Raw genomic sequence first — 14642 nt, 5'->3', positions numbered from 1 at the left:
AACAGTGACATTAGGGATAGAGCAAAGGGCCTTTTGAAAAGATCTTTTAAAGGTAGTTTGATAAAACTTGGTAAACAATTGTAGTAGGATTTGGAAGCAGTGTTAATGAAAGCATCAAAGGTGGCCTGATGTTTTCTTCTCAGATTATGTCTGGAGTGTAAGGATGATCATTGCAATTGTCAGTCCAAGAGAATGGATATTTGGGAAAGGTAGAATCAGAAACCTCACTTGAAAGAGATAAGGAAAGTTTAAAAATGTTAATGAGCTGACTAGGTAAAAAGCTGAGAAATCTAGGTCCATCAAGTAATTTGAAGTGGAATTTAAGAACTTGGCATGTGTAGAAATAGTACTGTGACAAAAGAGTGATTGGACCAGTGAATAAAGGATCAAACTAAGGTTAAAAAACCTTACAGTTTGATTTAAACCAAGAACTGCAACTGAACATAGAATAAACAACAGACTTGAGTGACAGCAATGAAGAGAGGGGAAATCCAAAGGGTAGAATAAAACAGGAGATACGTTTGCAGAACAGATAGGCAGGAACAAAGCATTCTGTGGGAAATAAAAAGACTGGGCAAAATAGCTATGGTCCAGATTCATCACAGGATGAACAAGCGTAAATAGGTTTCAAGCAGGTATAATTGAAAATACTGCCAGAGGATAAGGCTTCAAAATAGAGATAAGGCTGTTTTCAACTCAATACAGTGATATTTATATTTCATACAAGTGTATCTTTCTATGCTAGAATAATAGCTGCCTTACTTTATGGCTATGAACAGTGAAACAACCAAATTAATAAAATTGCTATCTTCCTCTCTTCCTCTCTCCCTCCCTTCCCTTTGTCTTCCCTTCTTTTCCTTTTTCCTTTCCTTTTCCTTTTCCCTATCCTTTTCACTTTCTCTTCCCCTTTCACATTTTTTCTTTTCCCTCTCCCTCCCCTTCCTGTCCCTTCTTTTTCCTCCCTCCCTCCCTCCCTCCTTTACTTTTTTTTTTTCCTTTCTTCCTTCTTTCCTCTTGTCTGTATTGAAACATACAAATTTGATGAGATTGATCAGGAAAATATCACTTGAGACAGTATAGGTGATATTTTTAAGTTCAAGTATTGTGCAGTGTAGAAAAAAAAAAAAAAAAAACACCACCACCCTCATATGTTCCATAAATGGTAAATGATTTCTTCCACAAGTGAGTAAAACTAACAATGAAATTCATCTAATTTTAATTCTGTATTGGACACATTGTACTGTAATAAGTGATGTGGTCTCTTTAAATTCTTGAAGACAATTGGATGACTAGCAATAAACTGTAAAAATGATTCAAATCTCAAACATTGAGCTGGAAGCAAATACAAATAGGAATAACATTGTCAATGTGCACCTTTTAACCTATATGCTTTCTGTATCTTTTATGTCCAAGTCTTAAAGTTGGAACTAATCTTCTGGGTTTTTATTTGTTTGGTTTGTTTGTTTGTTTGTTTGTTTTTTGCTTGGTGATTTTTCACCAAGTTGAAATCATATGCTTCTTTCTTGCAAAAGTTGAACCTAAGTTTTTTTTTTTTTAATGTAAAATGCAAAGCCTAGTAAAGACACTTGATATAATATTCTCTGGTACTATACAATAACACAATTAGTATTTCACTTTTTCCTATTTCTTCTATATCGCCTTATAGTTTTTGTTATAGCATTATTTTGAGACATACCATTATTTGTAAATTATTAAAATTCTTTCAAATGAAATGTTTGTGCAGTTCTAGCTCCCAGAACTGAACCTCATTTCAGAAGGTAACTTTTAGTAAAGCCTGTTTGGTTGAAACACATTGTTGTTACTTTAGGTGCTGACTGTTCTTATGCTGAGTTTCCAATTGCCTCCATTAAAATAGAAACATTCTATGGCTTGGATGACTTACATTTCAAATTGGTTTGAGCAAGATGATTGGTATGAAGGACTACAAAGAGTAAGATATATTTACCTTGTCGTCATGATTTTCTGTGATTATTTTCCTGCTTTGCTTCTCAAACAGCTGTATTTCTGTATTATTTATGTTGTGAACATTTTCTGATTTTAAAGCAGAAATTTTTAGAATATAATTTATGAGGATAATTATATATTGGAGAAAAGATCTCTTTATCCTGATTTCAGATAAATTTTTAATATTTTCAGATTGTCTTTAGACTTTAAATACAAAATCACATATATAATGAGATTAATGTGAAAATATCAATAATTTTAAGAAAGCCATTTTACATAAAGGAAAATATTTAATGAAATAGAAGCTAACTGTAATATAACACCACATATTATAATAATGTAAGATAGTGCTAAAATTCTGAAGAGAGCCATGTTATATCTGATACATTTTTCATTTTTAAGCAATTATTTCTCAAAAAGAATTGCATTGTTACCATGGCAACTATTCCATAGTATTTTGATTATTGTAATAGTAGAAAAATTATTTAAAAACTCACTATATCAAGATGGATTTATGATATGCTCTGATTATTTTCACCTTTTCAATGGTTGATTTCTTAATTGAAGTAAAGACAATTGTGGATTTTTCTTTTCATTAATTACTGGAACAGAAGAGCCGGAATAACTATGTGATTTGACTAGATTCTCCCCATTGTTATTCCAGAGCATATGCTGCTAAAGATGTACAGCACTTTATGTTTCTTCCTTCCTGCTTCTTCAAATTCCTAATCTGTTCACATCAATTACAGATATTTTTTCAGGATTCTACATTTTAATTATAAATCTTCAGCAGTGGAAAACCCTTGGGAGTTTTTCAGGTACTTTTGTTAAAGCTGTGAATCAGGCTGGTAAACTTGTCTGGAGCCAGTAAATATCTAACTGGACAATAAAACTCATATTGTGAATCCTAAAGCATTCTTTAGAAAAGAAGTTATGAAGTACTGAGTAACTTTCATCCGGAATCCCAACTTCATCCACAAATGATGGAAATACTTTGTCTTATAAGTTTAATAAATCCAAGCCCCACTGAACACACACACACACACATACACACACCAATGTTAGTATCCTTTGTATTGTGTGAGTGCAATTTATAGGTAGTAGCAAGTTCACAACTGTTATTTTTAAACACAAGAATTGTTTTCCATTTCTCCACAGAAAGGGCATAAATGATAGTGTAATTCTGGGGGTTAGGGGACTAATTTTTTAGTCCCCTAATTTTAGTTAGGGGACTTTTTCCTAAAATACATGTTTCTTTAATGTGACTTTTAAATGGGTCATGATGAAGATTATTAGTATTCAGAATCTTTTTAAAAAAATATTTATTTTATTTAATTGAAAGAGTTACAGAGAGAGGTAGAGACAGAGAGAGAGGTCTTCCATCTGCTGGTTCCCTCCCCAGATGGCCACAACAGCCAGAGCTATGCCGATCTGAAGCCAGGAGCCAGGAGCTTCTTCCAGGTCTCCCATATGGGTGGAGGGGCCCAAGGACTTGGGCCATCCTCCACTGCTATCCCAGGTCACAGCAGAGAGCTGGATCTGAAGAGGAGCAGATGGGACTAGAACTGGCGTTCATATGGCATGCCAGCGCTTCAGGCCAGGGCTTTAACCCATTGTGCTACAGCGCTGGCCCCAGTATTCAGACTCTTACCATCTGTGACCTTTACCACAACTATTGGCCTTTGTTAATGAATTCCTTATTCTGAGTTCAATTTAATAAGTTGCTTTGCTTCAATATAGAAATAAATTGACTCTACAATACCCTGTTATCTTTGTGAGTTTCAGTTCCTTCTGGCTTAAGTTTTGATTAATTTTCGTACAGACATAGAAAAGAACAAAAGATTCTGTTCTAAACGAAGAAAATTGGCACCTGGATATTGACTTCAATTTCTTCTGAAGTTCCAGTTTTTTGTTTTTCCATTTATGTATGTGTGCATATATATCACATTCCATGTAATCAGCATTCACCAAAACAAAATTTCAATAGTTTCTTATTATATGTTTGCCAAAAAATATAATGGATTTTTAGTTAAAAATTATAAATTATAAATGTAGCATGTGTAAAAGCATGAGTATGAATTTGTTAATAGAACAGTTACTATTTGTGTTTAACATCTGAATATCTACAGAATATGTGTGTATGTATGCAAACAGGCACATATTTTAGCTTGATTTTAATTTAATTGTGTAATTTTGATTTTTTTGCAATATTGTAACTATATCATCTGTGTTTTGAATTTCATTATATTAATTTCATATCATAATAATCTTGCATATTCAAAAGTGAGTTTTATTTGTACAAAACTAATGTTGATATACTCATAGCATTTGTCATTTATGCTTCATTCGCTTACCGAGAACACCTTTTTACTATCTATTCCCTATTGAATCTGAGAAGAAACCTAGAATAATTATTGTATATGTATAGTTTGTGTGATATGAGATTAAAATATCAAATAGAATTTAAAATATCAAATAGAATTAAAGTATCAAATAGAAGCAGCCATCTTCTGCTGCTTCCCCAGGTGCATCGTCAGGGAGCTGTATCAGAGGAGGAGCAGCAGGGTCTGGAACTGGTGGCCATATGGGATGCTGGTGTAGCAAGCAACAGCTCAAATAAATAGAATTTATTATTAAAAAATAACAGTATATGCCCGAAAAGACTGTAGTTGCCAGGCTAATAACATGGATATGAGGTGGCACAAAGCTCAGACTTTCTTCCTGAATTCATTATACATCTCCATTATTCAGTGAGCTGCAATGTTTAGTACTTCATCTCTAAAGTGTATCTACTGTTTCTAGACCAAAAATATTGTGTTTTCCGAAATAACAGATACTCGTAAAATATGTGAAAATTCTTATGTGGCTCACATAAAATTGAAATATGTTCTAAGGTAAAAATAATAGATAATATTTATCTGACATATATTGTCTGTTACAATCTAATATATTTACTTACCTTTATAGGTGACATATTTTGTAGAATTTATATTTAAAATATAAATATATGATTTGAAATGGGCCTTCCATGGAGTATTCTATTTTCAGTAATGCATTTCATTGTGTGACCATTCATAATGACTACAAAGACAGCAAAAACCATCTGGGCATTCCATTTCATCTCCTTGACAACAGTAGATAGCACTTAATAAAGGCTACATACATAAGTATTACATGTATTGATAATCCTTTTACAGAATTTTGTGGAGGAATAAAATAGTACCAGGTGTTTGATTACAGTTAAAACTTATTTTTAAAAAATTATTTATTTATTTGAAAGTCAAAGTTACTTACATAGAGAGAGAAGGAGAGCCAGAGAGAGAGAGAGAGGTATTCTGTCCACTAGTTCACTCCCCAGTTAACCTCAATGGCCAGCGCTGTGCCAATCCAAAGCCAGAAGCCAGAAACTTCTTCCTGGTCTCCTACACAGGTGCAAGGGCCCAAGGACTTTGGGCCATCTTCCACTGCTTTCGCAGGCCACAACAGAGAGTTGATTGGAAGTGGAGCAGCCAGGACATAAACTGGCATCCATATGGGATGCCAGCACTGTAGGCAGCAGCTTTACCCAATATGCCACAGCACCAGCTCCATAGTTAAAAATTTTATATGCAATAATGTTTATATAGTCAATATGTTTCTTTCTTTTTAAATAAGATTTACTTTTATTTATTTGAAAGGCATTGTTACAGAGAGGGAGAGACACAGAGAGAGATCTTGCATCCAATGATTCACTCTCCAAATGGCTGCAATGTTTGGGGCTGTGCCAGGTCAAAGCCAGGAGCCAGGAGTTGCTTCCGGATTTTCCACTTGGGTGCAGGGGCCCAAGCACTTGGGCCATCTTCTGCTGCTTCCCCAGGTGCATCGTCAGGGAGCTGTATCAGAGGAGGAGCAGCAGGGTCTGGAACTGGCGGCCATATGGGATGCTGGTGTAGCAAGCAACAGCTCAACCCACCACACTGCAATGCCAGCCCCAATATGTTTCTTATATTTCATCCACAATCATATATTTTAAAAATAAATTGCTATTGTTTGTCCTATTATTCCTTTTTAAATGTTTATGTATTCATTTTCATCTATTTAAAAGGAAGAGTGACGAGAGAAAGATCTTCCATTTGCCGGTGGTTCACTCCCTAAATACCTGTGATAGCAAGAGCTGAGCCAGACTGATGCCAGGATCCAGGAGCTCTATCAGAATTTCCCTTGTTAGTAGCAGAGACTCAAAGACTTGATCCATCATCTGCTGCCTCCCCAGTGCATTAGCAGTAAACTGCATTGAAAGCAAAGGCAAGACTCGATTCTAGGTGCTCCAACATCACCCACTGCACCAGAAGCCCCATTTATTGGTTTAATGAATGGCTTAGACAAGTTTTTTTTCACTTATTACCTCCTAGTTTAATGGATGACTTAAAAGAAGTTATTTAAGTCTGCATTTTAAAAGGATTTAAGTTTCTGGACTGTAAGACCTGTAAAAGCTATTTAAGAACAAAAGCATACATCAAATTTTATGTCAACAAAAAAGTGCTTATATTACCTAATTTTAGAAACTTAAAACATATGAAATAAAGATATACTGATAATTAAAATATATTGCACAGATATAGAAGCATTCTGTGTTAATGAATAAAACATTAGCAGAGTGTGGCTGAGGCTGACATTTAGTCTAACAGTTAAAAAAGTCAGTTGAGATGTTTAGATCTCATGTAGTTATGCCTGGATTTAATTCTCAGTATCAGCTCCTGACTTGAGCTCCCTAATAATACAGATCCTGGGAGGTAGTAGTGATTGTCCAAGTAATTGGTTCTCTACCATCCACTTGGGACACGTGGTTTGAGTTCCCAACTCCTGGCTTTGGCCCAGCCTGGGCCAGTCCATTGTGAACATTTAAGGCATGAACCAGTAGATGGGAGTTCTCTCTCTGTCAATCATGTTTCTCTCTCTCTCTCTCATCTCTGTCTGTCTCTCTCTCTCTCATCTCTCTCTCTCTCTCTCTCTCTCTCATATCTATCATTTATCTATTAAAATAATTAATTTGTTAATAATTAAATGTTAAGAGAAGGACTTCTAGTTTCCAGTGTAGCATGTAAGGAGCTTAGGAGTTACCATTCCATACTACCAAGTAAAAAGCTGAACAAATTGAAAAATAAACACTTCTTAAATCCAGCAGAAAACTAAGACTATAGAGTAAACCTCTGCTCCCCAATTTAGAGAGACACAGAGGATCACAACTTAACTAGAGCAGAAACCTCTCTGAGAACTGTTGCCAGAGTAAGAAAATGTGAACTGTAATTGAGTGGATGGAGGAACTGTGTGGACAATCTGAAAGTTAAAAACTGGAGGAAGACCTGCTCATGGTGTGGGAGCATGCTTTTTTGAGTTTCACTTTTAGGAGTTAGGTGACCACAGTGAACAATGGAGAAAAATCCACTTTTTTTTCTATCAGGGCTAGTGGAGAAGGAACCATTTAATTACACCAGGGTTTTCTGTTCTTGTTAAGAAAATTTGCTCTCAGAAACTGTTTTATCAGAATTTAACATTCTTGGGTTTATCAGAATTTATAACCTACCTGGCAAAATATTTAACTCCAACCTGCTGTAGCTTCCCATTTTGAACATGAAGAATATACCACTCCAGCCTCCGTAAGCCACCTAGCCCCACTAGACAAGTAGAGGAATGGGCTGAGAAGCCTGCTAACAGGCATTGGCTCACCAAAAGATTATGAATTGCTACCCCTGCTTACACACCTTATCACTACATTACTAAAGGCCTGTGTAAAGCACTTGTACATGGAACCTTGAGTCCACCGTCACAAAACCATAGTAAAGGCAAGAAAGTAAATATTTTCATTTTTAATCTAACAGATAACAATTTGTGCAAAATAATAACCACAAGGTGCTCAATGATGTGTGCTTACGTATAAATATGTGCTTATACACATTTATAGATAAGTAAATGAATGACAGCAAATGGATAGGAGGAAGGCTTTTAGATTATTGTTTTTACTTTAAGACACTTACAATATCCATGAAGCATAGAAGCATACAGTGTTCTTTGAAACTGGACTAGAATTAGTTCCAAATATCTATCTATCTATCTATCTATCTATCTATCTATAGTGAACTACTGAGCAATCACCTAAAGAAGTAAGCAATGAAATATAATTGATATGCAAATAAGAGAATATAGAATCATGCAAAATGCTCAATGAAAACCACAAAAAGCAAAAAACACACGGAATGCAAAAACGAGGGATAGGGGAAGGGAAGGAAGAAAAAAAAAAAAAAACAGAGTGGCTGGCTCTGTAGCATAGTGGGCTAAGCCTCCATCTGCAGCACCAGCATTACATACAGGGGCCGGCTCAATCCAGGCTTCTCCTCTTCCAATACAGCTCTCTGCTATGGCCTGGGAAAGCAGTAGAAGATGGTTCAAGTGCTTGGGCTCCTGCATCCATGTGGGAAACCCAGAAGAAGCTCCTAGCTCTTTGCTCCTGGCTTCGGATCAGCCCAGCTCTGGCCTTTGCAGCCATTTGGGAAGTGAACCAGTGAATGGAAAACCTTTCTCTCTGTCTCTACCTCTCTCAGTCTGTAACTCTCTCTCAAATAAATCATAAAAATCTTTAAAAGCTACCATCACCACCAACAACAAAAAACAAATGGAAAATGGATAGCAGTAAGAAGCATGCAACAAATAGATCCATATGTACCAACAATCACTGTAAATGTCAATGGTCTAATTGCATCAATTAGAAGAGATTTTCAAAGAACATTAAAAAAAAAACCCAACAACATGCTGTCTATAAGAATAAAAAATGCATACACTTTAAAAGTAAGTGGATAAGGTGAACTATACCATTGATATATACTTTTGATGATAATCAAAACACAATGGTAGTAGCTAATTGCAGATGGAGCTAACTTCAGAGTGTGAAGAGATATCAGGGATAAAGAGAAATGTTACAAAATGATGGCAAGTTAAGCCACCACCTGCAGGGTCAGCATCCCATGTGAACGCTGGTTGGATTTCTGGCTGCTCCACTTCTCATCCTACTCCCTGCTAATGCACCTGGAAAAGCAGCAGAAAATGGGCTCCTGAACCCATGTGGGATAACTGGAAGGAGCTCCTGGCTCCTTGCTTCAGTCTGGTCCAGTCCTTGCCATTGCAGCCATTTTGGAGTGAACCAGCAGATGGAAGATCTCTGTCTCTCCATCTCTCTGTAAATCTGCCCTTCAAATAATACAAATAAATCTTTTTTAAAAATAATGAAGTGGTCAATTCTCCACAAAGGCATAAAAATCGTTAATGTATATGCACCTAATGGCAGACTATCTAAGTATGTAAAAAAAGATTAAAGAGAAGGATAAGAAGATGAATCTGTTATTACAGTTGGAGACTTTATCATCTCTGTATCGGAAATGGACACATCTACCAGTTAGAAAATCAGTAAGGACATTGTTAAAGCACATTAATCAAATGTATATAATTAGTGAAAACTACAAAACATTAAAAAACTGAATAATAAGTGTTAACATATCTGTTGTTCATGAATTGGAAGATTAATTAAGATGTTGTATTAGTTAGATTTACTTCAACTTAGATACCTGAGAGGAGCCGGAGAAAGAGTCTCAATTCAGCTTGTAGTTTGGAGATTCACAATTCAGAAACAAGATTTCCATATTAGTTTGCCATTTGATGAAGGCTGGCCATGGCAGAGCAGGTGTGGAGGAATGATCACCTGGTGAGCCAGACTCAGCTCAAATGACCAACCCTTTCATGAGCTTTACCTCCCCAAAACAAGCTCCCAGTAACCTAAAGGCTTCTCACCTGACACACCTCTCAGATGCCTTAATTAGACCAATTCTCCACCTTTAATCCACCAACCATGGATATTAAAACTTCAGACTTTAAACATCTGCATGGGTTTTGGGGAGCCAGGTTCTGCACAATCCATAACAGATATCAGTACTATATAGTAAGATCTATAGATTCAGTGTAATCTCTTAAAAAACTAAATTATATTTTGGCAAGCTTTTAAAAAAAATTCTAAAATTCATATGAAATCTCAAGGAACCCTGGATAACAATACTGAAGCATTTACACTTCCTGATTTAAAAATTTATAACACCATACTAATCAAAACAGTGTCATACTGGCATAAAACATCCATATGAGTAAAGACTAATGAAATTGGATAGATTTCAGAAATCTATCCTCACATATATGGTCAAATGTTATTTTAACAAGAGTGCCAAAACCTTTCAGTGGGGACAGGATGATCTTTTTAATAAATGGTGCTGGAAAAACTATGTCTACATGGAAAATAATGAAATGAGACACTTCCACAACACCATACACAAAAATAGAAGATATCAAAACATAAATGTAAATCCCCAAACTATAACACTATCAAAAGAAAACATAGGCTAAAAAAATTCAAAACATTGTACTTGACAGTGATTTCTTGGATATAATACCAAAGGCACAGGCAAATTGCAAAAGTGGACATCATGAAGAAAAAAAAAAATAAAGTGTCTCAAAAGATACTCTCAACCCAGAAAAGGGAAAAAGGATTCATAAATCATAAATCTGGTAAGAAATTAGTACCTTAAATATATATAGATCTCCTAAAATTCAGCAACAAAAGCAAATGATTGTGGCTGGCACTGTGGCATCATCCAGGGTTAAGCTGCTGCCTGCAATGGGAGCATTCCATAGAGTTGCTGTTTCAAGTTCTTGCTGCTCTACTTCCCATCCAGCTCCCTGTTAATACGTCTGGGAAAGCAGCAAAAGATGGTCCAAGTGCTTGGGCCCCTCACCTACGAGGGAGACTCCGATGAAGCTCCTGGTTCCTGGTTTGTGTCTGGCCCAGCCCTGGCCTTTGCAGCCATTTGGGGAGTGAACCTGCAAATGGAAGACTTCTCTCTCTGCCTCTGCCTTTCCCTCTCTGTAACTCTGCCTTTCAAATAAATAAATATTTTTTTTTTAAAAAAAGCAAATTATTTACCCATTCAAAATGGACAAATAACTTAAGAAACATTTCTTCCAAGCAAATTAAAAAGTTTGGAGAAAGCAAAAATTTTAAAATGATTCCATTTAATATGTGTATTTAAAGATTTTTCCCTTTTGAAGTATAAAGTCAAAATTTTGTTAAACAGAAATCAGGAATTATTTTTGCTTGCACACAAATGTTACCAGTAATTATCATAGATCTCTGGCTTAATCTACAAAAGCCTAAATAATTCACATCGAGGCTGAAATAGTATCCATTTTCAGCATGTCATAATAATCCTAATTGGAAAAGGTGTACATCTTCTTTATTTTGAATGTTAGTGCTTGAAGAAACATAGTTGTCATTAGAGGAAGAATAAAAGAATTTCTATAGTACTAAGATTGAAAGCACTTTATCATGTTAATTTCACTTAAAATAATTTATTTACATTTTGGGTAAAATTATCAGTAGTTCTGCTCACATATCCCTAGTTCTGTCTTTATCACACTAGAGTGAGATAAAGGTGATTATTGGAGTAAAGATAGGAAAAAATGGGTAAGAAAGAGAAGAAAAGAGGAAAAAGTAGATCCTTTCCAAAATTGTAAAATATCAAATGGCAAAGATAAAAAAGAGAAAATAGTTTTGTAAGTAAATATGAATTATGATCCATTGGAGAAAAATAATTGATTAGAAATTACTAATTTCTGAGTGTTAAAAAAGAAAATTGGGTTATGGTCAATACACAATTTTTCCTGAGAAAGTAGATAATAAGAAGAGATACCAGATTATTTTTCCATGACAATACCAGGTATCATTGGTTCAGAATAGCCTGCTTTAAAGATAAGATAGCAGGGTAGAAAGAGAAGCTATTTTGAGGCAGACAGTTACAGGGGATTCACTGAGCAAGGATCTGCAATGCTTGTGCCATAGATCAGATCTACATATATATTTATATGTCTGTGTTTAGTATGTGTCATGTTTACATGTTTTGGTTGTGACTTTAAACATTTTAGCAGCATAAGTCAAATATCAACTAAATATTAATTATTGTCTATGTTAGGTAAACCCAAAATTACTGTGTCTCCCAGTTTCCTACTTAGTTTTCTAAAACAAAATGTGAGCACTATAACTGTTATTTGCATTTTTTATTTGAATATCAGATGTAAAATTAACAGCAGTGAAAAATCAAGAATTACATGACATAATTTTGTAGCACATGTGGAAGATGATCTCTCATATTAGGAGGGACTGTCTATTTCTTCCTTTATTCATTTTTAAAACTGTATCCTACACAAAGAATTTTGTTTCAAGCTCATTTATTTCCACTAGTATTTAGTACTCATTTATTTTAAATTTTATTAATATAAAGAGAAGAGATTTTATGCATTTCATAGGTACAATTCTAGAAAAATAACCATACTCCTTCCCTCCTTCAATCCTCTTTCTCCCTTCTTTTCTTTTTTTCTTTAATTTTCGAACAAACATGATTGCATTCCACTCTGTAGTCACAGGCTTAATGCACCACTAACCATAATCAACAAGTAAAAAGAAAAAGAAAGAAAGAAAAGCAGAGAGACAGCAGACAGACATCTTCCATCTACTGACTCACTCCCCAAATGCCTGCAATTGCCAGGGCTGGCAATTCATACATTTTCCACACAAAGCCAGAAGTACGGAACTTAATCCAGGTCTCCAGCATGGGTGACAATGGCCCATCTAAATGAGCCATCGCCACTTTCTCCAAGGTTGTGCAGCAGGAGGATGCTGGATCTGAAGTAGAAGAGCTGAGACTTGAACCAGGCATTCTGATACAGAATGTGGCATCCCAAGTGGTTTTAACTACTGTACCAAATGCCTACCCTTTGTTTTTATATTTTTAGTCCAGTACATTAGACTGTATTTAAAAATACAACTAAAAATGGTCTGGATTCCACCTTTAAAAAGTCTATTTTGTATGTAATTTAATTTTTAATGTGATTCATTAGATAACTACATAGTGTAATATTCTACACAAGTGTTTCTTGTTTGGGTATGATTTTCCTGTTTGATGAGATTTTAATACAATCATAGACACACAGTCTCACTCTTTGCTTTCTTTTTATAGAGTCTTGCAAATATTTAGAGTTCATACATAGATTTATAGAATTTTTGGAACTGAAAACAATCTTCCAGAAAATCCGGTTGAGAAGCTGTGTTTTAGATACAAGAACCAAGACCTAAGATTAGCAACTAATAGCAATCATACCCTATTTCTTGGTGTGAAGTTATCTCATTTTAAATCCTTAGTTTTCCTGGATAGGATTTCCTGCCCTACTTGTGTTGCATCCCTAGGGTTGTTCACTCCAACGTTCTTTGTCCTTCCACATAAAGAATTTTCATTCAAATACAAACTCATTTCCAGCTTCCTTCCGTTCAATTAGCATTGAACAATGTTGTTAACCCAGCTTGAGTGTCTGCCTTTTATACCTTAAATGATTTCTGTGAGCATAAAGATTCCATGTAAAAACTATGAAAGTTTTGTGACATGGGTCACAGTCCTCCTAATATTGGCCTGTAATGTTTAAATCTGTATTTGCTGCCATGAATGAATTGCCAATATTTAAAAATTCATATTTTTCTACACAAATCTTAATATTTCTAGTTTTCTAAGAAATTTCATAAATTTCACAATGTGGGATGGCCTTTTCTAATGGTAGTAAGCCCTTTACATAGAATTGTACTTTCCCATCACTGCTTATGGATTTCCCAACCCTTGTCCAGGTGTCATAAGTTATTCATCATTTTATGATCTGTTTCTTCTTTAGTTTAAATTGAATTTCTTGATGTCTATAGAAATTTGGAACTTTGGTTTCTATTATCTGAAAAACTGTAAATTTTTTTTTTAAGACATGAAGATCAGGACTGGGGGAGATAGATGTATGCCAATGCAAAAGAAGTTTATCAGATAATGGAAATGATTGACTTGTTTTCAAATTTGTTTTTCAAGGCTAACATGTCACAGGTAAGGCAAGTTGGATTGCTGGCTGCTGGATGTCAGCCATGGAACAAAGATGTGTGTGCTGCCAATGGAGACAGGTTTGCATATTGTGCTACCCTGGCAATCTATATTTATCAGGTAAAATAAAACTAATTATTTTTAAATTATAATAGATAAAAATTAATATTTATTCAACACTTACAGCCCTTATCATGTGAAAAGCATAATGCTTTAATTTCACTGTATGTATATTTTCTATTTTTGCTATTTATAATATATTGGCTTTAATAAGTTAAACTTGTAGAACCTGTTTATATAATATATTGTCAATTTTATATGAAAAGATTCTGTCAACAATTGAATAATTTGAGTAGTCTGTTACAAATAATTAGAATCAGTGAAGATATGATATTTATTTAAGACAAAAACCTTTATAACTATTGCAACTGCTTTTTAAAATATCCTATGGCCATGCAATGATTTCTTAATAGTTCTCAATTTATACAGCTGATGACCTCCTACTAAATTTTTCCATATAGAGGTTCCATAATCATCTTAAATCCAAGGCCATGCTTTCTCCTTAAACTCAGAGGCACTATATCTATGTGACCAACTAACTTTTAATCTAAACCAGAAATGTGAGAGTTGTCTGAATTCCTCTTCTGCTCACATTCTATAGCGTTGGTAACCAAGAGTGAATGTTTCTCGTATTTTGTA

The 14642-nt window shown here is 34.8% G+C and overlaps 1 protein-coding gene across 5 annotated transcripts in view; it reads left to right on the top strand.

Annotated features, from left to right (window-relative positions):
• Positions 1-1885: 1885 nt before the first annotated feature.
• The window catches only part of WDR17 (WD repeat domain 17), a 91781-nt gene continuing 79024 nt past the window's right edge, over positions 1886-14642 (top strand). For 3 of the 5 annotated variants that reach the window (XM_062212870.1, XM_062212867.1, XM_062212869.1), the window contains exons 1-2: positions 1886-1951; positions 13935-14063. In XM_062212870.1, the coding sequence (XP_062068854.1) occupies positions 1886-1951; positions 13935-14063 (195 nt within the window). Of the gene's footprint in view, positions 1952-13934; positions 14064-14642 lie in introns of those variants that run through there. The other 2 variants (XM_062212872.1, XM_062212871.1) reach the window with 1 other exon arrangement.

The sequence above is a fragment of the Lepus europaeus genome, chromosome 16, assembly GCF_033115175.1.
Source record: "Lepus europaeus isolate LE1 chromosome 16, mLepTim1.pri, whole genome shotgun sequence".
Lineage (NCBI taxonomy): Eukaryota > Metazoa > Chordata > Mammalia > Lagomorpha > Leporidae > Lepus > Lepus europaeus.
Note: the sequence above shows the minus strand (reverse complement) of the source record. Positions and strands in the feature narration are given on the sequence as shown.